We start from the raw sequence: 24,116 nt of genomic DNA, 5'->3' as shown, positions 1-24,116 counted from the left end.
GGTACACATATGTTTTTCAGTTATAAATACTTTAGAGAGAGCAGCTTTTAAATTCATTTAAAAATAGAGCCTAAATGGAAAATATCCTCTAGCTGCAATATTTAAGGGCACACTTTTGAAAAGTTTAGTTTTTGTAGATGAAAGAGTCACTAAAAATGTAATATTATTTCAGAAAATAATATGTGCTGACTGAAATAGTTTCTCTCTTGCCCTTCCTGTGACTGGGCAAATCAGGAGAGAACAAGGAAACAGCTGGTCAAACACAGATGAATCAAGAGTGCAAAAGCACACAAATAGAGATTAAAGATTTGCTACAGAACACCAGGACTGAAATTTCCTTATTTCAAATAAGACACAATTAAGAAAGGAAGAAGGTCTCCTGCCTGGAACACCTGTAGAACTTACCCCCATCAAAGGCACAGTAAAGAAACAGACTCACCATCTTCACTGGTGTGGGGCTCTGTGCTGGCATCCTGGTCCACCTCCTCTAATGTACCATGTTCACTGTATGGGCTGTCACTGCAGGCAAGCAGAAGGTTGAGCAGAGAGAGGAACCAAATACATCAAAAACACATCACTTCCATGAGATTATTTAAAATTATTCTTACAATGTTACAAAGTTATATGCAACATAATTATCCTAGCATGCTATGAATACATAATTAATAAAGAAGCCTTTATGTTTCCTTGAAACAAAATTCAGACATTAAGAAGCCCTCAGAACATTTGATTCCTTAAAATGCCTTAAATGTGTGTGCATTTGTTGTCAAGGGTGTGTCCTGGTTTTGGCTGGGATAGAGTAAATTTTCATCCAAGTAGCTGGTATGGTGTTGTGTTTTGTATTTAGGATGAGAATAACATTGATAACACACTGATGTTTAAGTTGCTTCTGAGCAGTGTTTACACTGAACACCCCACCCCACCTGCAAGTAGACTGGGGGACACAAGAAGCTGTAAGGAGACACAGACAGGCCATCTGACCCCAAACACCCAAATGGATATTCCAGACCATGTGGTGTTATGTTCAGTATATAAACTGGGGACAAAGCTGGTCAGGGGCTGCTGCTTGGGCACTGACTGGGAACTTGTCAACGATGGTGAGCAACTGCACTGTGCATCCCTTGTTTTGCATACCTTAATTATTGTTTTTTCACCTTTCTTTTGTCTCCTATTAAACTGTCTGCATTTCAACACATGAATTTTACTTTTTTTTTTCCCCCAACTGTCTCCCCTATCCCATTGTGGGGAAAGTGAGTGGCTGTGTGGTGTTCAGCTACCTGCCCAGTTAGAGCACAACCAAGAAAAGGAGCAGGTATCACAGGCTGAAATTTGATAAGGTAGTTCACAGCCAAAGAAACAATTTCCTACCTGCCTGCATGCTCTGTACACCCACAATTCTACTTCTGTCTGGCTGAACACAAAGCAGCTCCCTCCACAAAATGTTGTAGGAAACCTCATCATAATTGCCTTTGCTTCACTTTTTTATACTTAACACTTTACTGTGTGGACCTAAATGCTCTTCTCATTTATTTTCATACTTCTATTGTGTGCAAAAGGAATTCTATACCACAGGAGTTATCCAGATAACCAGCCTAATGATTTTGTTTAGGAGACAGGATTCTGACTTACCAATAGTCATCTCCAGCCATGCATTTTTCATACACTGGTCCATCAAGTTCTTTCACATCTGGAAAAATAGCCTCATGATGGATGATGATGGTTTTGATTATCTCATTCACATGTGCCTGACAAGACACCTGGTCTTGTATGTCTGGAACAGGCATCAGGGTTGGCCCAAAACAAATGGCCAAGTTGTACGGATCCATCATGTTTTCATCACTGTACTGTGAAAGGCTGTTATAACAGAAAAATCAATAAAAATTGACTTTTCCACTGTGACTAACCTTATTCTAAAAACTGTAGAAAACTTTTTTTTAATCACAACTTAAGAGATTTTCTGTTGTCATTGACAATCACATAAAGTAACGGAACAAAAAACCAAAATTTCTTCAATGTGTTATATACACTATAAAGTGAGTTTCTACCACATATATATTTATGTATATGTACATGTTCCCATGCTACCACGTTGAATGTACACTGAGTTAATGGGCTAACATCAACTGCTGCTGCTTCTATCTCATCAGTGCTCTAAGTGAACTGGATGCAAGGTGGGTATACATTTCTCATTGTACATTTCTCATACCTTGGTGCATCTCTTTCAACAGTTGGCTACACAACTTAGGCACATTGAATTGTTTCCTGAAGGCAACTAAGTTCCTGGATCTTGCAAGGGCTCTTGTGTCTTTTGGTTTCTCTTCTTATCATACAGCCTACAATTCCTAAGCACCTTCTGCCCACAAACTCCCACAATAGTTTCATTATGGAAGTGTCCAAACAAAAGGCTTTCACTGTTCTTATTAATCAACTTTTGCAAGCTCTCCTTTCTTTCAGAAAATTCAATGTTACTAGTTTTCAATTTTGAATGAGAAGTTGAGATCTATTCCCTTGTTTAAAAGCATTAGCATTTTTAGTGGAAAAGCTGACTTTTGAATGGCTCTGTGCGGGGCCAGTCAAGCAGAACCTGAAGTGCTGGATGCCCTATACTATTCTCCTGCACTCTGAAGCAGCCTAGGAATTCTGATGTCTTCTTGTGCTCAAATACAACACCATGTTCCCTCTAGAAAGGGAATTTTAGAGAGTTTCCCATGTATAAACAATATGTATACATGAGGCAAACCTTCAAAATGACTACCCTCATAACTAGCTATTAAAATGAACCATGTCTGCCCCTTTCTTATGCCATGATTTTAGTATCTTGTCCTGTGAGTTAATTGGAGACATCTTGTTCTTCTGATTTATCAGGTGGTTCAGACTTTATACATGAGAAACTGTAAAAGAAAGATTGTAACTATCATGCGATAGAGTGAAGTTCTGCTGATGGCAGTAAATGAGAAGTGCTCCTCAGGGCTCAATAGCAAGGCTGGTACTGTTTGGCCTCTCCATGAACGACCTGGACAAGGCGATGGAGTGCACATTCAGCCAACTTACAGATGATGCCATGCTGGGAAGGGGGCAGTAAATGTGCCAAAGGTCAGACACAGGGCTACCATTTAGAAGGACCTTGCCAAGATGGAGGAACAGAGAAATGGGAATTCAACCAAGTTCAACAAGGATGAATGCAAAGTCTTGCCCATGGGATGGAAGTTGTTCCACAGCATTTGTGGCTATATCAGGAAGAGAAAAGCCAGCAGGTTACAGGAATTTATTATTCCTTTTCCAGCTGATGCTTGTGAAGTTGCACATGAGGTTCTGTGGCTAGTTTTGAGAGACTGTCAAACTGGTAGAAGCCCAGAAAAGAACAACTACGGAGACAGCTGGGGAGCTGAAGCATTATGAATTTTAGTCAAAAGCAGAGAGAACTGGGTTTGTTCAGCCTTTAGATGAGAAGGTTACTGGAGAATTTAGCTTCAATCTCCTACTATATATAAGATTATAAACAGGAGCAAGACAGACACAGGTGCAAAGAGATGAGAGGCAATAGACACAGCAAGGGATATTCCAATGAAAGTAGGAAAAAATTTCTTTACTGTAAGAGTGACCAAGCACTGGGACTGACTGCTTGGAGAGGCTGTGGAGTTGCTGCCATTTGAGGTTCTTGACTGGCCAAAGCCTTGAGCAACTTGATCTGACTTTGGAGCTTTGAGCAGGAGGCTACACCAGATTAGGTCTGCCATGAGACCTGATGACTTCATGAGGCCAAGCTGGAATAACTGCATATGGAAAAAGCAGAATGGGATTCGCAGAAAGTCAAATAATGGGAATATTTTTCCTGTGGATGCACCAGGACCAATTTGGACGCAGTAAGGTATTTAATCTGCTTTCCAAACTGCATTCCTGTGGAGAGCACAGATGTAGCTAACATGACCACATAACAAGTACAACCCATATAGCTCTGATTGATCTGTATGTCCTCTGCAGAGGAGAAGCTGTCATGTAAGCTTTTAAGACATTTACATGGTGTCATTTTTGGGGGATGGATTCGGTTTCAAATGAATGGTTACTTTCATAAAACTTTAGATCTCTGCCCCTCTCTTATATACCGCTTGAAAGTGGTTCAGAAATTGCTAGAAGAAAGGAAACAGGAACAGCTGTGACTACAGGCATGAACAAATAACCTGGCTGCAATAGACCCTGTTTCTATAGGAACAGACAGGCTGGATTAAATGGGGAAGGTCACAAAGACAGAATGAATCAGCAAAGGGCAAATGTAGGAAAAAAGAGGAAAAGGTGATATGAAAACAGATATAACAGGAAACAGACAAATTGAAAGTAGAAAGAGAAAAGTTAGAATCAGGGCAAAGTGCACACAACCAAAATTTTCTGTGAAACCACTGGGGTCAGCAAAACCAGAGAGGGCTATGAAGGTCTGGAAGGAGAAACAGAGTTCATTGCCCAACCTGTATTTTATTTTCTCTTACAGAAAGAAGTTGTTTTTTTTGGGATGATGAAGACATGAACACCATTTTCCCTCTCACACAATCTTCCTTCCAGCCTGTGTTTTGCAATGTGAGAACCAAGCTGCTCTACATCAAAGGATACACAGGGGATGTGTGTTCTCTATACTCATACTCCTGTTATCAGAAAACAGAAGCAGCGAGACAAAGTCTCACCCTGGCAGTGCCTAGCATCAAACAGGTAGCTTGTAGGGCCTGTGTTGCTTGAATATACTGGGTTTTTTTCCTATCAGGAGAAATCAGCTTGATAAAGAAAAGAAATGCATCTTTAAATTGAATAAACTAGTTTTAATGTAGCTACAGTTTGTATTTGTTATTTTTCTTATTGGCCTATTTTATTGCCAGCTTTAATGCTGTAGACTGCACTCCCCATTTCAGACAACACCTTAATCTGTCTTGTTCAATTTTGGACAAATGGAATTTTAATTTGAATGGAATCCAGCACTTTCATTCTATTTTCACTGCCAAGCAGAAGATCATGTTTTGTGTTAAATGGAGCTTAAATGTGAAATCTACATAGGGTATGAGTAAACCCAAAGAACTTTCACAGTAGCAAAGGAAGGCAGATAAAGATGCAGCACCTGGGGTAAATACTTACTGATTGAGGAAGGCGAAGAGGTATCTCATCACTATAAGGACCGACCTGGGCAAAGTAAGGAGGAGTTTGCGGATGTGAAGAGCCCTCTCATAGAGATTGTCTATTCCTGCAAACAGAATAAAGTATTTTATGTTCCCTTGTATATGATTGTCTAAAAGAGCATTCAATTTACTCAATTTACTTTGACTCTTTATCATCACATGCCTTTAAGTCAGTATTGTCTAATTTTGGCCTATTAGAAAAATGAGATCTAGAAGTTTTTCCCCCTCTCATTAAAACCACACAGCTTAGAAGTAACAGTTTTTAAAGATAAAATCTGTTTAAGTCAAACACTGGCCACTTGCTGAGCTTGACAGCTCACAAAACCACTAAACCAGTACATAAATAACCTGAAGGAACCAAGGAAAGATGTTGGCCATTCCTTTTAAATACAGATGCATTCTCTTTATTTGAATGTTCATATCAGATATATAATCCAATCACTGATTTGGTGACTCTAGCAAGTTTTCTTAATCAAATATCCACCTATAGGTCTCTTAGTGGCAAAATAGGAGAAAGGCCTTATTTTTTTTTTTGGTATGGAGCCAAGAAACACAAAGACTGCATTTTTCTCAAATGATTTTATAGCAATCCATGGAAATTCTTCTGAAGTGGGAAAAATCATCTGATAAAACCTTCATTAGTAATATGTCTTGTAGGATGCACTATCTTCTATGTTGGTCAGAAAGGCTATGTGGCTGCATGAGGGGCAATGCTGGGATAAAAGCTTGAGCTGTTGTTCAGAATAAACAGTATCTCGGTTTTTAATTCAGTGTGCTTTCCAAGTCCACAATAAATAACACTTGGAAACAACCTCAAATTTCAGTAATGCTTTTTATATGAGCCAAGAAAGTATGCTGCAATTAACAACATCTAGGGGAAATCTTAGCCGACTAAGATGAGAAATCCTGTCCAGTGGCACTGAAGTGGATATTCAAAAATTTGAAAATCAGAAACAGGAGCTAATTCCAATAGCTGAAAAGCCAATTGTACCACAAAATGTGGTATTTAGGAGTCCACAATTACAATAATTACTTAAGTAAAAATGTGGTTAAGGTTAAACAGAATTACTGGTGTGTATTACTTATGTGCTCTTTGGTATGGCTATTTCAGTATTTATTTGTAGATGCAAAATCTGCGTTGACTTACATTTCTTAGAAGAAAATTGGTATCTAGTAATTGTTATTTTGATATTAAAAACTAAGCATTAGAAGAGTATACTGGCAGCAAGACCTTTGTTTGCAACCTAGCAGGGTTATAGCTCACTAGGAAATGCCAGTGCAGCAAAAGGGTGTGAGATCTGCTCCCACATCAGCATTCACAGGAGATTCCACTGGCTCAGCACCACTAGCGTGCTGGGAACAAAGGATTCTGGAATGGGGTCAAACTGGACTCCATCAGAGTTTCTGCAGAAGGACAACAGCCTAGCACTGCTGGCATGAAGGAAGTCCATTTGTATTATGGTATCTACTGCAGGAGCGGAATAGCAAAACTCTGGCAAGGAGTAAAAACCTATTCACCAGCAGAGACCCTGAAGGTTGGACAGTGTCCCTGGTGAGCTGCTGCAGGGCTGGTAGAAAAAAGGACTGCTGAAAAGCTGTATAATTTATAATCTAATGAGTCATTCTGAACCCAAACACTAGCTGGAAATCAGTTCAAGCCGTCTCAAGTGGAGCATGGGACCTGAAAATTATTATTATGTTTCTTGTAAACACGGACTGCTTGAGTTAAGAAGTATCTCAGGTTACTGGTTAAGAACTGGAGTCCATCGCAGAGACATGCTAAGTCCAGACACTGCCTACACAGAGATGATCCACAGAGCAACCACAACTCCCCTTTCCCATTCCAGTGCATCCTTCAATGCTCCTGCTTCAGCAGCACTGTGCTGCATGTGGGAAGCTGGAGGGGACTTTTGATGCAACATCAAGACTTGCTTTCTGCACTACAGCCTGTGGCTAATGCCTTGTGCCACAGTCCTGCCTCCTCCAGACAACTCTGGAGACTGGCCCTGGGCCAGGTTCAGTCATTGCTGAATTCGAATCAGACCTGAGAAATGCACCGGGCTGGGACCCCAGCTTGGGTTCAGCAGCTCCTTCCAGCAGTGTGGTGCCCGTATGGCTGCAATAGCTCTGTCTAAACTAGTGAACTAAACCAGGATGGGACATCCAGGCAGGCAACTACTACTCAGTAGCTATCACACTCTCCAGTGCGCTTGTGGTCCCTGCCAACTACAATTCTTCCAAGCAATTCCTAGTTTGACAGGATGCATGAGTTAGTAACCAGTTCCAGTAGGCAGCGCAGAGATGGCAGAGTAGGTACAGAGATTCTGGTTGTATAGTCATAGTGTTGAACTATCCCAGCTGTCCTACCAGGAGCATGATCAGTACTAGGTACTAGAAGTGACCTGAACTCCATGCTGAAGCTGTTACAAGCCATACATGCTTGAATGAGATGTGTTTCCAGTACTTTCCTGGTAACCCAGACCCAGTTTCCATAAAAGTCCCTTTATTGAAAATCCAAACTACTGTCAAGTGGTAAATTTATGTGCTTTCCACATTATTTCAAGGGGCTTTTATTTTCCAGCACTGATTTGCTTTAAAGGAGCTAGGTAATGAGGTAATGTATTTGCATGCTGCTTTTAAATGTGGAGCTGAGTTTCATCGTTGCTTGAGTGTATGCAGTACATTAGTGTTTGGGTACTTAGGAAAGATGGAATGAATACAGAGCAATCTTTTTACATGCAGGGAGAAAGAATTTGCAGCTCTGCTGCTTCCCATGCAGAGGAAAGCCGAGGCACTGCCTTGCCTCCACTGGCTTTGCAAGAGAGAGCCTCAGGGCAGAAGGGCCATCCGAACTAGAAGCTCGCTGCTGCACTGAAATACTGGCAAGATCAATGCTGGAGAAAGCACTGAAGAAAAAGAACACATCTCCCCTCTCACAGCACTTCTGCTGGAGACACTCTTTTCATTAGTCTGATTTTTTTACCTGACTGCCTGGTGAGGTATTACCCATTTCTCAGCTAAGAAAACAGAAATGCTTGATATTACATGATGTGTCCTGGTAAGGCAATTTAACTGCCAAGCTGAAACAGAAATCAGGGGATTTGAAAACTGGTTCATTACTCTAATGATATGATGAGACTCATATTCCCAAAGACAAGCAAGAGGACAAGCCTCCGGCAAGGCCAAAGACACTGAGAATGAATGTATTTTTTCTGACTGTTGAGAGAGACAGAGAAGAGAGATCTCTATGAAGGACACAGAAATATCAACTACAAATCAAGACTAATGTCAAGTAAATATCACACAGTGAAATGGTTATTATTTTCTAGTTCCCAGTTCTCAGAACAAAGCAAAACTTTTGGAGCTCTGGTCTGACACATCTGCCTTCCAGACCCATCTCTGCCATGGGGTCAAATCCACAAGCAGGACAGTTTGCTTCATGAGAAGCTGTTTGGTGTGGGGACACTGAGCTTCTCTCAAAGCAGAGCACAGAAGATTTCCTAGGGTGAAACAAGAAGAGGGGAAGGAGCCAGCTTCTGGAGTTTCATGACTATAGCACTTTGTGGAAGAGCCAGACACCTGAGCCCACAACTATTAATGTATTTTCATCAGACAAGAGTGGAACAAAGTATCCTAATAACATAAGGAATTTGATTTTCTGTGAATCCTTAACATTATCTAGGCATTTAAGTTTCTGCGGTGTTTTGGTTCTAAGAAGTCTCCACCAGTTACTACAAAAAATTAAAACCAGAGAACTCAGAGGTCATTTAAGTCTACAATCTTAGCCTCTGACTTCACTTTAATCCCCTCTGAGAGATGTTTGTTCAACTTGTTCATAAAATCTCCCAAAAAGGCAGATCACAAGCTCCACAAGAAAATCTGTTGAGGTGCAATCCTGCATTGCTCTTGGAAAAGATTTTATTTACTGATCTCACATGGACTTACTCTGCAAACCCTCCTTGTCCTTGATCTGGATGAATGAATCCAGATGAGATTAATGTCATTGCATATATTTATCAGCTAGCTGCCTCTCTGTCAGCCACATGCTAAGGACTGGTTCTCAATTGCATGAGATAGACATTAATCGTAGGCACTCAAGCCTTGAAAAGCGTGATCTTCATTCTCCAAGAACATTGGAACCTCTTCTGGAGAGGCAACTTCACTTACTGCAGAGACATACAGAAACAATGAATCTCTACTTTTCCAGCATAAATAACAGTTTTAACCACCTGGTAACTCATGATGAGGTTTTTGCAAAGGTAACTAAAGTGAAACAGATCAGAAATGAACAGTCTACCACAGAAGAGTAAAGGAAACCTGAGAGGGGAGAAAACACAACTACTAACAAAAGCCCCCAAACATAAATAAACAAAAACTAAATAAGAAATGAAAATAGGAGTATATTCATCCCAAATAACATCAGGAAAATGTAAATTACAGTTTAATTAAACAATAACTCTGAGGTAGTGGAGCACATAAAAGGCAACACACTCAAATATATAGATGCAGTGATGCAGAATACAAGTCTTTTGCAAGACAGTAATTGCTGGTGGTTTCTACAGAATTTTGGGCCAACTGGACAGCTGCTTACTACTCTGTTTTTTTAATCTGTAGAAGCGAAAGAAGCACTGTACTTGGTCATGCACATGGCCTCTCCTGCACTGGAGGTGAGACATGGTTTTCTAACTGAGAAGGTTCAGCCAGGGAGCAGGCAGAGCTCAGAAATTTCAGTTCTGGATTGCAAATGTTTGACCAGCTTCTCTTAACAGCCAGCCTCCATGGGCCAATCTCAGTATTAACAACAGGACTGCAAACATTTGGCAAAGGGAAGATATTATTGATCAAAACATATGGAAGGAGAAACCTGGTGTCAGCAACTAATGAATTGTGTTACAACTAACACCTGGCACTGTGCAAGGTAAGCATATTTCACAAGCAACAGCAGCACAAAGGAGGAAGCAAACAATGGCAATGTAAGATGTCTTTCTACTTTAGGACCATGGCTTTGAAGGATAAAATCCAATCTGGTATCTCTTTGTGGGGGTTACTTGCTATTTCCACTTGGTGTGGTGCTGACTACTAACAGAGTGAATGCCTAATGCATATTTTACACACCCTGTGAATGTCAAATGGGACTGAGTTACACTTGCAGATGTAATTTTTATGGTCAATTTGCAGCTGACAAGTTATCTACATGAATATGTAGTAGTGCTGAAGTTAACAATTTGTGCCTCTTTTCATTTTGGTAGATGAGTCCAATCCAGCTCAAAGATCCGTATATATTAACTCAGCAATGCCTCTTATAGCTCTTTCAGATCTATTTAAGGAGGCATTACAGGAGGACAAACTCAGCAGTCTCCACTGTCACTCAGGGAAGAAAATACTTCCTATTTTGTTGAAACCTTTTCATTTTGAGAGTTGACGATTCAGAATAGTTTTCTACTTTTTAAGTAATGGGCAATAGTCTGGAAAAGCAGTAAAATAATTTTCTGTCATAACATTTATTTCTTTAGGTAAAGAGGCACTGCTGGTAGCAAGGGACTAAAATGATAAAAATCAGAAGGAAAAAAGATCTAAGTTTTCATTCATCTTACCATTTTTGTCTATGAAATTAAAAGCAAGGGAGATGAAACAATGAAGAACTGTAATGCTCTGTGTGGATGTTAAGCAGTCTGAATAGCTGAGGTGTGTCTGCTGCTACATGGCACAACTATCTATGTAAATGTGGACTTCAGTAAGCCATCTGTGTAAGAGCTCATACAAGGAGAGAAACTGCAGTCACCCAGAAGTGAAATGAATTACAGCCAGCCCTACTGAGCTCAGCTTCTGCACCTTTTGCCTTCATGTAGCTCCTGCTACCAACACTTTTCTTGTCTGTGGCCCAATCTGTTTCTACAAAGGGGCAGAAAGAAGTACCCCGCGACTCTCCTCCTTCCCACCCCAACCGTGGATTGTCCTCCGGATTACAGAATGCTGCTAGGACCAAGAATAGCCACTCCTTATGATGAGAATAAACAATTATGGCCTATAATCAGATGGATTCTTTATGCTCTGTTCTACCTTTCATGCTTGCTCTGGGCCAGTCCATATAACTTGGCCCAAATTTTATCTAAATTACATCATAAGCCCAAACAGAGTAACGCTGTTCTCATGAGTGTAATTAATACAAATTGCCACAAAAATCACAGTAATTTCACATTGTTTCCACTGTATTTACAAAATGGAAAGCATTAACTCACAATGCTCTATTTCATTTGGAAATATATGCATAAATGTAAAGGAATTTCTCAGTGGCTGTACTGAGGAAAGGTTCATTTTGCAGCTGTAGCCTCAATTATGCCTGACATCCATAACTAAGTACTTCAGTTTCAAGGGGTTTTTCACTGGCAACATTACATTTCCATATAAAATGTGTGACATCTTGCCCTGTTACAGTTTTATATGAACATTAACTTTAAAAATTTGCTTTCTCCCTCTCCCCTTCTGTAACAATTTCTGCCAATGATTAAGAAACCACATTGACATCTATTCTGAAAAACTATTTGAAAAGAATGTTTATTCCCTTCCTCACTGTTTTTCAGATCATGAATGCAATATAAATAAAGAGTATTTTAGAACAGCTTAATTAAACATGTGAAAGTTTTCTGGACTCTATGTATCTGTGTAACTGTGATCTAAGGAAGTTACAGTAACCTAAGTTCTCACAGAAAAAGGGAGTCTGGCCCTGCTCCCATTAGCAGAAAGACCAAGATACATAATATGTGAGGTCATATAACCACAGAAAAAAACCTAATGCAACTACGACTGATACAAAGTCTGAAATGAAGGATAAATCTTGCCTGGAAGATTTTCTTTTCTACAAGATATCCAGTGTTAACATCAAAATACAGCAATGGAAATGTTGCTTTAGACTCGCAGATTGTGACAGTATGTACCATGTAGATGCTACATAGTGTATTTGAAAATGTTTGCTTTGGTTTTTTTTCCCAACATAGCATTCTTATTCCTTTGAAGTGGTGCATCATTCAACAAAACACATAGAATAGTACACAGTTATAAAAATACTCCACCTCAGGCTTTTCAGATAACCAGAAGATGTAGCCACACGGCCCCTTGTTCTCAGCATATAGTTCTGGGCTTGGCTCTGGGTGCAAGGCACAAGAGCTGTTTCTTTCCTCATACTTCATTCAACTCCCCTCACTGTGACAACACGAAGTAAATTGACCCCGGTGTGCTCAAAGAGAAAACCCCCTCTTGCTCCACACTTAACTCTCCTACCTGTGCTGAGGGCATTGATATGCCATTTTAGCATGCCCCAAATGATAATCTCATGAAAACCAAACCCAGCAACAAAATCAGTCCCCACATGCTTCTCCTGTAAGAAAACAGATCTCGGACTGTTATATATAATACAACATATTATCAGACTAAAATCCTCTGCTTTCTTGTACAACAGCAATAGCAGAAGTCAAAGCTTGCAGAACTATTCAGTCATTACACCTTATTTTCACAAACAGTCATAGAGATAACAATCCAGATTTATGACACCCTCAGAGAATACTCAGTCTAAACCAGATCAGATGGCAACATCTCTTTCTCAATAAACATTTTAAAATGTTGTTGTGAAAAGCAGTGACTTTGTTCTAGGCTATTGTTGTTACTGATTTCAATTCTTCTGGATAATACTATTATTTAAATAAAAGGTTGCCAACCCTTTCACAAGAAAATAATTAATTGCCTACTAGGAACATTCTCTATGGAAAAAAAGATCTAGCACTAGGGATCTAGTATTCACAGACATTTTTCTTGAAGTTCTTAACAACAAAATAAATACTTTTTTCAGGATGTCTGAACTGGAATCCTCTCAGGCAGTGATGCCCTGAAAGGTTGTTGTATCTCTCCGGCCTGTGCAGTTGTCACATACATCTATCTGCTCAGTCCACTGAACTTCTACCCCCTCCTTTCCAAACATTCCCTCATTAGCACCCTCAACAGTGAATGAGAGCTCTGAAATCATCCAGGTTTTTCTTCTTGGAACACATTTAATAGGTTTTTTTGGGCAAGTATCTTTCCATCTCCTGAGCATTCACTTGTATAATCTCTGTAAACTGAACGCTCCTTCAGTTTACAATTTAGTTTACAATTGTATTTAAAGCTCTTCAACACAGCAGACTGCAGTAACGTGAAGACGTAACATGTAAGAACCACCATTTATATTTTTCTTACTGCTTAGTCAAAATAAGGAAGACATAAAGAGATCAAATGGGCAAAATCTGACAGCAGAAACTTTGAGAAAGAGATCTGGTACAAATGTTCAATGATGAAAGTGATTTTTCATTTGAACAGCTTATCCAAGAATGTGGAAGATTTTCTATCAACCAAAGCCACTAAATCAGTATTTTTTCCCAGCAGATATGCTTTAATTCATCCAGAAGTTATGGAAACTGGTACAGGATTATTAGGTAAAGTTCTATTATCCCTGTCATGCAGAAAATCACTCAGTCAAAATGATCCTTTTCTAGATTTCAATTTCTATGACTTGCAGAGATTTTCTGGGCTGTGGCACCCCAGTCATTTAAAGCTGAACTGAAGCAGAACCAGGATTATGCTTCTTAAAAATGACAGCGTCCCCCTCAGCATCAGGGATCAGACTGCTAAACTGTGTTACAGTTTATGTGAAATAAATAAAAAATGTTACAAACATTTTCTGTAAAAAAAATTAAACACAAAACACTACTCACAGACGTGGTCACAGTGATCCACGTATTTGTAACCTCCAGGAGAAATTACTGCAATCCTCCCTGTGTGGGAAGCAAACCACACACACTGTGTCCCCCAGGTAGGGAACCAAAATCTACATCTAATTGCCAGCCTGGGACACTGTGCACCCATCAACTGGTCCTGCCTGCTGGGCTGAGACCCCCGCCAAAATAACTGTTTAGAGAGCCTGATCTAATTAATATCCCAAAGGACTGGCTCTCATTGCTTGTGAAACTGCCTCTTTCTCCATTTGGTTGAAGGAGGCAAGTTATAAAGGAAGGGTAGAAAGGGAATTCTTCCTCAAAGCTAGCTCCTCTGACCACTGTGCCCACAGGGAACAGCAAGTCTACTGATGGTTGGCTTGGCCTCACCCCTCAACACCTGCAGGGGTCAGTGAACTGGAAGAAGTTCTGTGCATGTCAGAGCAATTCACTCATCCATAGGCAACTTTCCAAATCACTACAGCCCCTCTGTGTCTGGCTATGAGCACCAGCAGCACACAGATCGGGTGACGCTCCTCCAAGGCATTACAACTCGTGTGTAGGAAGGCAGACCAGGCTCTCCAGCAGACAACACTCAGCTGTCCCCCTCCATCCCTGCACCCAAGAGCTTTCTGGGTTGGATCAGTGGTTTTCAGCTGAGCACAATAAAGGTCTAGAATCACACAACGCTAAGCAGTTTGTTACTTATTCACCAGTGCTGACCCCAAGCTGTGGGGCATGAAACCCTTGGAAAGGAACACAATCTGTTTGCATGTTCATGACTTCATGCAATTCTGTCTGCCTCACTGCACAGAGGAAAATAATAATGCATTTAAATTTAACCATCCCTTGTATACCAAAAGGTATTCTTCCTGCCCTATTAAACAATGAATTGTACATTAATCCCAGTGGAAAAAGGGAACAACCACAGCTGTGAGTATGACTAACAACTGAGCCAAACTGCTACCCAGGGCAAACAATCTCAGGAAAATCTGTAAAGTAAGCTCTTTTTTTCAGGCTAATACTGTGTATCTGAAAGTAAAATTCTATTGAGAAAAAACAGAAATTTCTACTTACTGATACAAGAAATAAGATCATTAAATCTTTCCTTAGGAAAGACAGGATTTTCCAGCCCTCGGAAATAGAGCTTCAGTACTCCAGCAACTGAGTTAATGTCATGGTTACTTTGGTCATCTGCCAAAGGATTTTCACCTTAAAAAGTAAATAAAGTGAATGAAACACACATGCAGAAGCATTCTTGCATGGAACATTTTTATAAGTGAGTGACATTCTGGGTGGGTTTTTGTTTTTAGTGTGTGGGAGGTGGCAATGCAAGCATTCAAGTAAGATAATAAACACTGATTTAGAAATCCCAGGCTATGATTAAACTAAAAAAGGGCAGCCTAAATAAAGCTTCCTTAAAATTACATAACCTAGTGATCTCTTAGGTCCTGAACTTCCAGCTAGGTATTTATGGACATGCTGTGATTCACAGTTAGCAAAATAAAAAAGCCAAATGGTCTTAATTGAACAGGGTTTTGCAGACTTTTATTTGGAGCCCTACTAGAACAAATGGAGTTAGATCATTCATTAAACTGAAAATGTGTCTTCATTCTCAAAACATCAGGAGTATGTGCAACTATTTTGCTGAAAACCCAACTGAAACTTCAGCCATGACTGCAATATTTTATTTATGTAATTTTAAAGGCTTCATCTTTATTTTTAAACACTTTAAAATATATGAATCTTCAAGGATAACACTACTTAGGAGGAGGAGTTAAGAATAAACAGATTTAAAGCTGCAGAATAGAGGGATGTGGCTTCACTTAGCAAGTGAAAACAGCTGCTTCACGTGTCTTGTCAAAAAAAAGATCAGGTTTAACAAGATATATATAACTAATACTGGGGAGTAAAATACTGCACGTATTTTTTCATGCTTTTAGTCACAAGACTTCTTGCTCCAAGGTATTTGTCATTAGCAGATGATCTGCAGAAGTTTTAATTTTCCCTGGAAATTAAAATAACCCAGCTTTTAAGACTCAAGAAAAAAAGAATGCAAGATTTAAAAAAATTTGTAACAAGTGTTGCTTTAATACAGTCGAAGGACGGCTGGATCCTGGTTTCCCTAGCAGAGCAATCCTAGGCTGGGTGTTGCAAGCCACTGATATTGAAAAAGCTGGTTTTACTTCCTGGCATTTTTCATGTAATTCCTCCTCTGGGGCTGAAGTTTCCTTTGGGAATGAAAAATGGAATGACCCTTTTTTTTACCCCCCATTTTCCTGGATTGTCATGCAACTTTTGCAGAGAGACCAGAAAGTTGAGCACTTGTATTCCAGAACATCAAGCAACAGGACTTTCTAATTTCATTAAGTAGACTCTTGAATCAAATTAAACCTTTCTTTTCTGATGATCTTTAAAATAAAATATACAAAAACTATTATTTGCAGTTTACCATTAACAAAAAACTAATGTTTACAGTTGATTGAAGGATCATATATCCTGTCTAAACTAAATGAGAAAAATGCTCAAGCTCCTAGCACATAATGGGGGAAAACATGCACATGTCATCATTGTACTTCAAGTTTAAGCATGTGATGGTGCAAAGTTTTAGGTGCAGTAAACATAGTAAAGACAATCTGTCTAAACAGCCAAGAAAATAATTAGAATTTAAAAGATTTTTAAATGTCAGATATCAAGGTGCTCAAATAAATGAAAATCCAATTACCTCTCTCAAATGAATTTTTAATATCATTGACTTCCACCTGGGAACCAGACACTCTAAAAATTCCCTGATGCTGAAGACCTGCAGAAAAGATGGGAGACAGTAGTTAAAAATTAATTTATTTTTTAAGATACTTTAAATCTGTATTTTAAAAACAAAGCTGTAGTGCTAAATGAGTAATGTAAAAGATATACAAAAAAGTCAGGGAAATAGTGAAATGACAGTTTTTTTCAGAGCTTACCATATAAATTTATAAATCTGATACAGCTTTCCACAATAAGAGGAATGACTTGCCCTGAATCCTGCCAAAACAAGAGCAAAATGAGTGAGCTGCAGATCAGAAAGAGGAAACCTCCCTGCTAGGGCCTCAATGTGAAAATGCACTTTCTTGGTCAATCTAGATGAACATACAGTGCTGGCAAAAAAATCACCCAAAAAAACCCCCACTTCTAACAGAGTTCTCTTCCCATTTAGGGAGAGAGGAAAAGGAACAGGTGAAGAAAAGGATTATGGTTCTTAAAATCATTTAATTGGGGAATTCAGTTCTCTACCTCTGTCACCATATCTGGCTAACACTGTATGTGACATCTAAGCTCATGCATGCATTTTAGATTTTTGAAGCAAAATGAGTTAAAGCAGTGAATATGCCTTTTAAAAATATTACTATTAAGAATAATAATTCATGATGAAGATGATTCCTCTACAACCATTTAAATGACCTTTCTTTTTCTGTTGAAGAAAATCCTACACGGACCTAATTACACAGGACCCAAGTCCTCAATGTGAATTTTTTTTTGTCATTTGGTGGGGGTTTTTATTTTTGTAAAAAGAAGTTTATTACAAACAACTTACAAGGCTTTTCTGGATTTTCTGGACTATGAGAAACATTCTTGGAGCAGAGCCACCAAATGACATTGCATGGGGTACCACAATGTCTCCCTCCGGAGAGCACTGCTATGGGCTCTGCTGCTTTGTGTGCCCTGCCACGGGGCAGATGATGGCCTGGCATGTTGTTTCTGGCTGCTCTAAAGGGCTGGTAATCCCCAAGTGGTGAATTGCAGATACTTTGAGCCGAGCATGTGGTTCAGCTGCTTCGTCTCTATGCACAAGGTTACTGGGAAAGGGAGGTCACAGTCTGTATCTCCCCACCTGCCACTGGCAGAGCTCAGGAATCACAGCTCCTCAGCTCAGCAATGATACAGCAGTAGGTTTGTAGCTATGTTTTCTGTTAGGTGAAAGTGTTTTAAAAAGGGATAAAAAGCATTTGTGATGGGAGGGGGAGAAGATGACTATACACTAATTTTTAGCGAGTTACTTGTCTTTTTTTTTTTAAACTGCTTATTTTCCAAAAGAAACACTGGAAACCTTTTGTTTTGGAACTTTAAAAAATGGGTATTTTAACCCAAGCACACTAGTGACCACAAGTTATCAAATAAAGATTAAAGACATAAACGATGTAATTAAAAATTATTTGGTAAAGTTGGTGCTTATGCTGCAGAAACGACTGCTTCGTAAATAATTTTAGAATTTCTTGTCTTGGAAGCTGTTCCAATTTTTCTTTCCAAATGAATTTCCAATATGTAAGTGCTCAGAGAATAGACTAATTCATTTGGAAGTTTAGTATAAAATCATTAATTCAGAAGCCCCTTGTAACTCAGTTTACACATTTCCTCTTACAAATTACTACTTCGTTTCCATGCTAAACTATACTAATGGGAAGTTTATGAATTAAGCTCAAGTAGAAAAAGACAACTGAAAAGTTTGAAAAATAACACACAGTTAAGCAATGAAACACTGCACTTCCTGAGGTAACCTAACCCCCTAATCTTACATTTACTCTGTGCTGTTTTAGTGGGGCTTACAAAAGAGTGTTATCACTAACTATGCTATTTAAATTGTGGCTTGTTTGTCTTTTAATTTAAAACCTAGAAAAGACTGGCTAGTCAAGAACCAGTAATGGCTGGATTAGCATTTCCTCTTTGACTTGTGTCATGGTTGAGTAACAGCTAAATAAAAAACCCCTTGGAACACTTCAGTTGTTAAACCCAGGAACACCATCATCTCCACCAATGCTGAGCAGCGTGGCTCTCCAGAAAAGCAATTAGAAAAAATGGACAACATGCACCCATATCTCCTGTTAGTACTGGTTCATGCAAAGAATGTAAAGCCTAGGAAAAGACAGTGTTTGCAGTAAGAAATTACAAAAAAACCCCAAAACTCAAATCCCTTTCATACTTGGTTTTGGAGAATCTGTTCAGAACCAGACAAAACTTTGTACTTAAGTAATACCCTGGAATAATCTAAACTAACAACTTGGCCTTTTGGCTCTAATCAAATGAAAATAATTTGAAGTAACAATCTGTGTTGGTGAGTGTCAAGAACAGTGACCCTACTGCTACTGTGAATTTAATCCAATATGTGTAGTCAGTGAATATATGTTTGTGACTAGCTGTAATTTCTTATGATGAAAAACTCTAACAAAAAGCAGTTTGGCTTGATACTGCATTCCACTAGCTGTGCTTGTCAGAATGACTCATCCCTATCAGGAATGACATGGTCTTTGGGCAGAGATGCTGTTCTAACGTAGCTCCCATACTGGCAAATCTGTCATAAGGCTACCAGCTTTTTTGACCTCTTTCCTTTTGAAAGACTAATTATGTAGGACTCCTCACTTGCAAGTAAGCCCTGTCAGCCACACTGCCATGTGTAATAACCCATGTCTCTGTGAGGAAAAATCATGGGGTACCATTTCTCCTGATTTGCTTTGTCCTTCCCAAGTCTAGGGGCCTTCATTGTGAGAATTTCTGTTTCCTTGCTTACTTTCAAGAAAGAAACGTAAGCAAGAAACTGCTCATGATACTCATCTATTTCATCATGTGATGATTTCTCAAAGTCTTTGCATTTCATGGCACCTCATGTGTAACAATAATAATAATAAAAAAATAATAGTTTTCCCTTTAGTTGTACTGAGGATGACTAAAAGTTTAATTCAAAGACAGCTAAATCAGCACTGTACTGAACACAGAACTTGCTCTGCAAAATGCTTGCCACTAGCTATACTGAACAAGAAAAAAAAATCCCCATAACATTCAAACTAAATTCATAGAGCTTGCAGTCAAAAATTTTATTCACTGCATTTATAAATGTATTTCTACAATTTTTTAAAGATTTCTTTCCTGTAGGTGTGTCAGCTAGCATCCAGAGGCACAAACCGTGATGGGCAGATCTTTGAAAGTGAGTAAGAAAATATCCATCATTTAAGACTACAATCCCTCCAGAGTTCTGCTCTGGTTTAGTTTTGCCTGCTATATTTGTACACTCATTTCTTAATGCAAACTTCTCCCTCTAGGTCTTTGGAATAATTTATTTTGAGCCAGGCAGGAATGCAACCCGAGAGCGAGGCTGAGCTCTTGTCACCAGAACTATACCTGATGTCTCGTGTGAGAGTTCCTTCGGCCTCGGCTAGAAGCATTATTAGAAATAAAAGTACAAGAAAGAAGAAGATAGTAAATACAGCAAAGATACAAGATCCAGAATAGCAGTGATCACAAATTCACACAATATAATAAATTCCTAAAGTCATAGGAAATCAAAATCTGGATATCAAACCCCAGGGAAATACTGTTTCTCCACAGACTTTCAACACTGGGTGTTATGAAAATAGCAAGCAGGAAATTGTGGTAAGTTGTGGGATGCACCACTACATCCTATCTTCTACATGAATTTAAGTTTCCTATTAAAAGCAGGCTGACAATACTATTCGTACTTGATTAACAAAACTGTAAGGAGGCTAATGTGGGAAACGAATCCCCCTCTTTCCCTTTGACTTCAGGAAGTATTATATTGATCAACCGGGAAAGAAGAGCCCCAGGACAGACTTAAACATAATGATCTACCTCAGCTGTTGTGAGGTGCTGACCATTATAGTAAGAAGTGTTGAGATCAGCCACTGGGGTGGCTGGTGCCAGTACCTTGATGAATGACTCCAAATCACCATTAAACAACTTAGCACTATACTGTGATCGGGGCCTGGGCTTCCTGTGTTTCTGGGGCTTAGGGGGAAGATTTGGAGGCCTAAGGGAAGGGAATATGATTACTGAGCAAGGTAGAATTAAGTTATGCAATAAAATGAAATGTCTGCAACCTCATGGCAAAACAACAGAACATTGTAAAGGGAGCAATAAAGACAGTACTTATCAAATAAAGACTTTCCATCAAATTTAAGTGTAACACATTAAAGAATGGAGAACTCCCCCATTAAAAACTACTTATGGATAAATAATGTAATTCTTTACGAATCCCTGTTTTGCATTTTTACCATACACATTTATTCCAAACACTGCACAATTGGAATGGTGCCTTTTTTTTGTTGTCTTCATGCATAAAATGTGCAGCTACCACTGGTATTCATCCTGCCAGCCAGGGCAGAACACAGACCACTCGAAGCACCTCTTATCAAGCAGAAAAGTTGCTTCATGCTGGAGAAACTCCAAATGCAAATTAAAGCTGCTCAGCACACTCCTAAGATGCTTCGAAACCAAACTGTCTGCATTTTCTAGAGCCAGAAAGGTTAAGCAGCTTTAGCCTTGCACATCCAACCACCAACAACTTCACACCCAAAAAGAAACAACTTGATAATTAGATAATGGAATTAGAAGTATATCAACTTGAACAAATAAATAAAACCAGTGTAACACATAAAGAAGCAAAGGACAAAAACCACAAAACTTTGTTCTGCAAAATTTTACCTAGTGTGTTACACATTTGGTGACTACAACTGAAAGAGATTACAGGAAATAAATAATGCTCTCTAGGTCACAAACTGCTTTGTGAATGTCATGCCAATAGCTACATGCCAACAGCCTCCTTAGTTCCCATGCACCAGCAGTTTCTATAGGTTTTTTTTTTGGACTTAGCAAAAAAATCAAATGGTTTTGGGGGATCACTGAGAAACAATAAGGCATAGAGCACTCAGCAGTGGGACTTTAGTTTGTTTGAGTAATATCTGCTATTTTAAAATCATCTTTAAATATATCCTCTTCCCTTTTACAATTTAACTTTGAGCTTGAAGAACATTTCTTTTTGCATGTCCCACAGTCTGGAAACAGAACTGAACCTTGGGGCAGCAGGCAGGGCCCAACCAAAGCCCAGGAGCTGGTGCTGAGGAAGAGATGGGCCCTACTCCTTAGAGTATCTTTCTCTAAGTGACCAGCTGTAAGAAGATATGAGGTAAGATATAAGATATGGCTTCACTGCTCTCCCACTCTACTACAGTAAAATCATTGCCTAAATCCACCATCTCCTTTCAGTTGTTTACACAGCAGGGAACTTAGGATGATGTGAGCCTGATGAGTCGCCTGCATTGGAGTCAAGAAAGGAGAGTTTTCTCATTAGACATAAACTTGTTGATTTCCACGCATTCCCAGAATAGTAGCACCTGGAGGCAGAGTTAAAGGTACAGCTGTCAGAATTAATGTCAGCAATTGGGAAAAACACTCTGATTTGTAACCACTTCCAACTGATGTCATGTAAGGAAAGTAGTTGATTAAGTCCAACTTTACAGAGCTAGAAAAGAACATGGAGTGGTGGGAGAAAACCTGGCATAAAGTCTGTAGAGATGTCCTGGGAACATTGGGACCTTGAAAGATGGTTCTTGAAGGCATTGGGCAAGGATGTATTGCATGGAAAGGGAAGGGAAGAGTGAGATCAAGCAAGATGGGCTGGATGTTCCTGTTTTAGCAGGGCACACTGCCTGTAGCAGTGATACATACAAGTGGCAGCTGCAAATCCAAGCAGTTGCTATTGCCCCCTCCTAGTCTCTGGGGGCTGCAGAGCTTATCCAGGTTTATATCTGGAGGCAGCTTCAAAGGTGTGGCATTACAGAACTGAAAAAGTACGTGCAGCACAAAGCTGGGAGATCTATCACTGAATCCTTTCTCTTCTGTGGATATATGAAGCCATTTAAGTATGGAACACATAGATGCTGGGGGAGGCAGGTATTTGTGTCTGGAGCTAGGTTATCAAAGACACAGCCCATTTTCCAAATTGATCTTCCTACCAGCTTCTTTTAAACTGTGTAGTCTGACCATAGAATTACAAACTATGAGAGGCAGGGAATCTCTGGCAACTGAAAAGTATTTATTTTTCGAGCACTAAAGTGCCCCCTGCAATTTCCAGATTTGATATGTGATTCACAAATATTTTTAAGGATCTCTCAGCTTGTCCCACCCTTGACACTGGCCAAAGCAGCTCACAAAAATGAGGAAGATGAACGGTCTGATCCTTTACTCATCAAGCATGCTGAAACAGAAATGCTGAATGTTACACACACGGTCTGTACATAATTTATATAACAACAGCAACAAGCCTTACAAAGTTGTTCTAAAATTTGCAACTTCCAAGATTTTACCTATTTTTTAACTCTAAACCAAGTCAGATAAAAATATCTTACCTTGTTGTCATGTATTCAGCCCTGTGACCTAGAAAGTTCAATGAACAGGAAACAACGATTTGTAGGTTTTAGACTGAAATTTTTGTACCTAAATTATACTTAACAAATTATTTTTAGCCCTAACTTTCATACTACCTGCAAAAGACAAACAACAGCAAACATACAACAAACAGGGCACTGTAGTTGCCTACTATCTCCACAATTCCACTTAAAATACAAACACAACCCATGTTATGGAACAACGTTTAAGAAGCCCAAAGATACAGAGTCACTTGATACTGTAAATAATTTCAAGTAAAATTCCAAACAATGTCTATTGTTGGTGCTCATATGTTTCAGTGGCTAAATCAGTATGGAAATAGAGCTGTGCCAAGATTAGATTACATCTCCCCCTGCGCCTTGTGCCTAAACCTGTTCAGTGCTGAAAATGCAGGGCTCTAGACATGAGTAGTTATTAAAAGACTCCCTACTCTGTTTTCTCTGTGTATTGCAGGAAAAAAGTATGACACTATCACTGCAAAACAACACAGAGAACTGCAGGGAATTGTAAAGAAGCAAGTATCATATTCCTGAAGGGCTCCTTTGCAGATCTACAGACCAGCAAATCAGGCATGACAGACTCATCATAATGAAATGCAAAATAATGAAACAGGACAAAGATCATGGTATGGCAAGTTCCAATGAGCCCAGCATTGCCAAAGGGAGATTGTGCCCTATTAATTGATTAAAAATCTTTGAACATGTCAGAAAAATATTGGGCAGTGATGAATCAGTTCAATTAATTTTCTGAAGCTTTCAAAAGCCACTGGTAACTTTCTTCACAGGAGGTGACTAAAGAAACTAAACCATGGACAGAGTGGCAAAATATTCTCACTGATCAAAAACTAGCAAAGGAAAGGGAAACCCAGTGGACTTACAGTGTTCTTTTTACATCATGGCAAAAAATGTAACAGCCATTTACTCAACCCTTCGCATTAGGACCATTTATGCAATCCATAAGGCATTTATTAATATCTTGAGAGATCACAGCAGCTAAGGAGTCAGAG

General features: G+C 39.3%; 1 protein-coding gene across 7 annotated transcripts in view; it reads right to left on the bottom strand.

Moving 5' to 3' along the window:
* Positions 1-24,116, bottom strand: part of SRGAP1 (SLIT-ROBO Rho GTPase activating protein 1) — a 141,358-nt gene that overhangs the window by 13,537 nt on the left and 103,705 nt on the right. For 4 of the 7 annotated variants that reach the window (XM_015628228.2, XM_015628229.2, XM_015628227.2 and 1 more), the window contains exons 11-18: positions 23,071-23,098; positions 20,591-20,693; positions 16,861-16,921; positions 16,623-16,700; positions 14,975-15,109; positions 5,116-5,221; positions 1,630-1,854; positions 440-519 (exon numbers count right to left, since the gene is read on the bottom strand). In XM_015628228.2, coding sequence (XP_015483714.1) covers positions 440-519; positions 1,630-1,854; positions 5,116-5,221; positions 14,975-15,109; positions 16,623-16,700; positions 16,861-16,921; positions 20,591-20,693; positions 23,071-23,098 — 816 coding nt within the window. The other 3 variants (XM_015628226.2, XR_001521703.2, XM_015628230.3) reach the window with 3 other exon arrangements.

Source organism: Parus major, chromosome 1A (genome assembly GCF_001522545.3).
Source record: "Parus major isolate Abel chromosome 1A, Parus_major1.1, whole genome shotgun sequence".
Classification (NCBI taxonomy): domain Eukaryota; kingdom Metazoa; phylum Chordata; class Aves; order Passeriformes; family Paridae; genus Parus; species Parus major.
The sequence above is the reverse complement of the archived record's forward strand: the minus strand, read 5'-3'. Positions and strand labels throughout refer to the sequence as shown.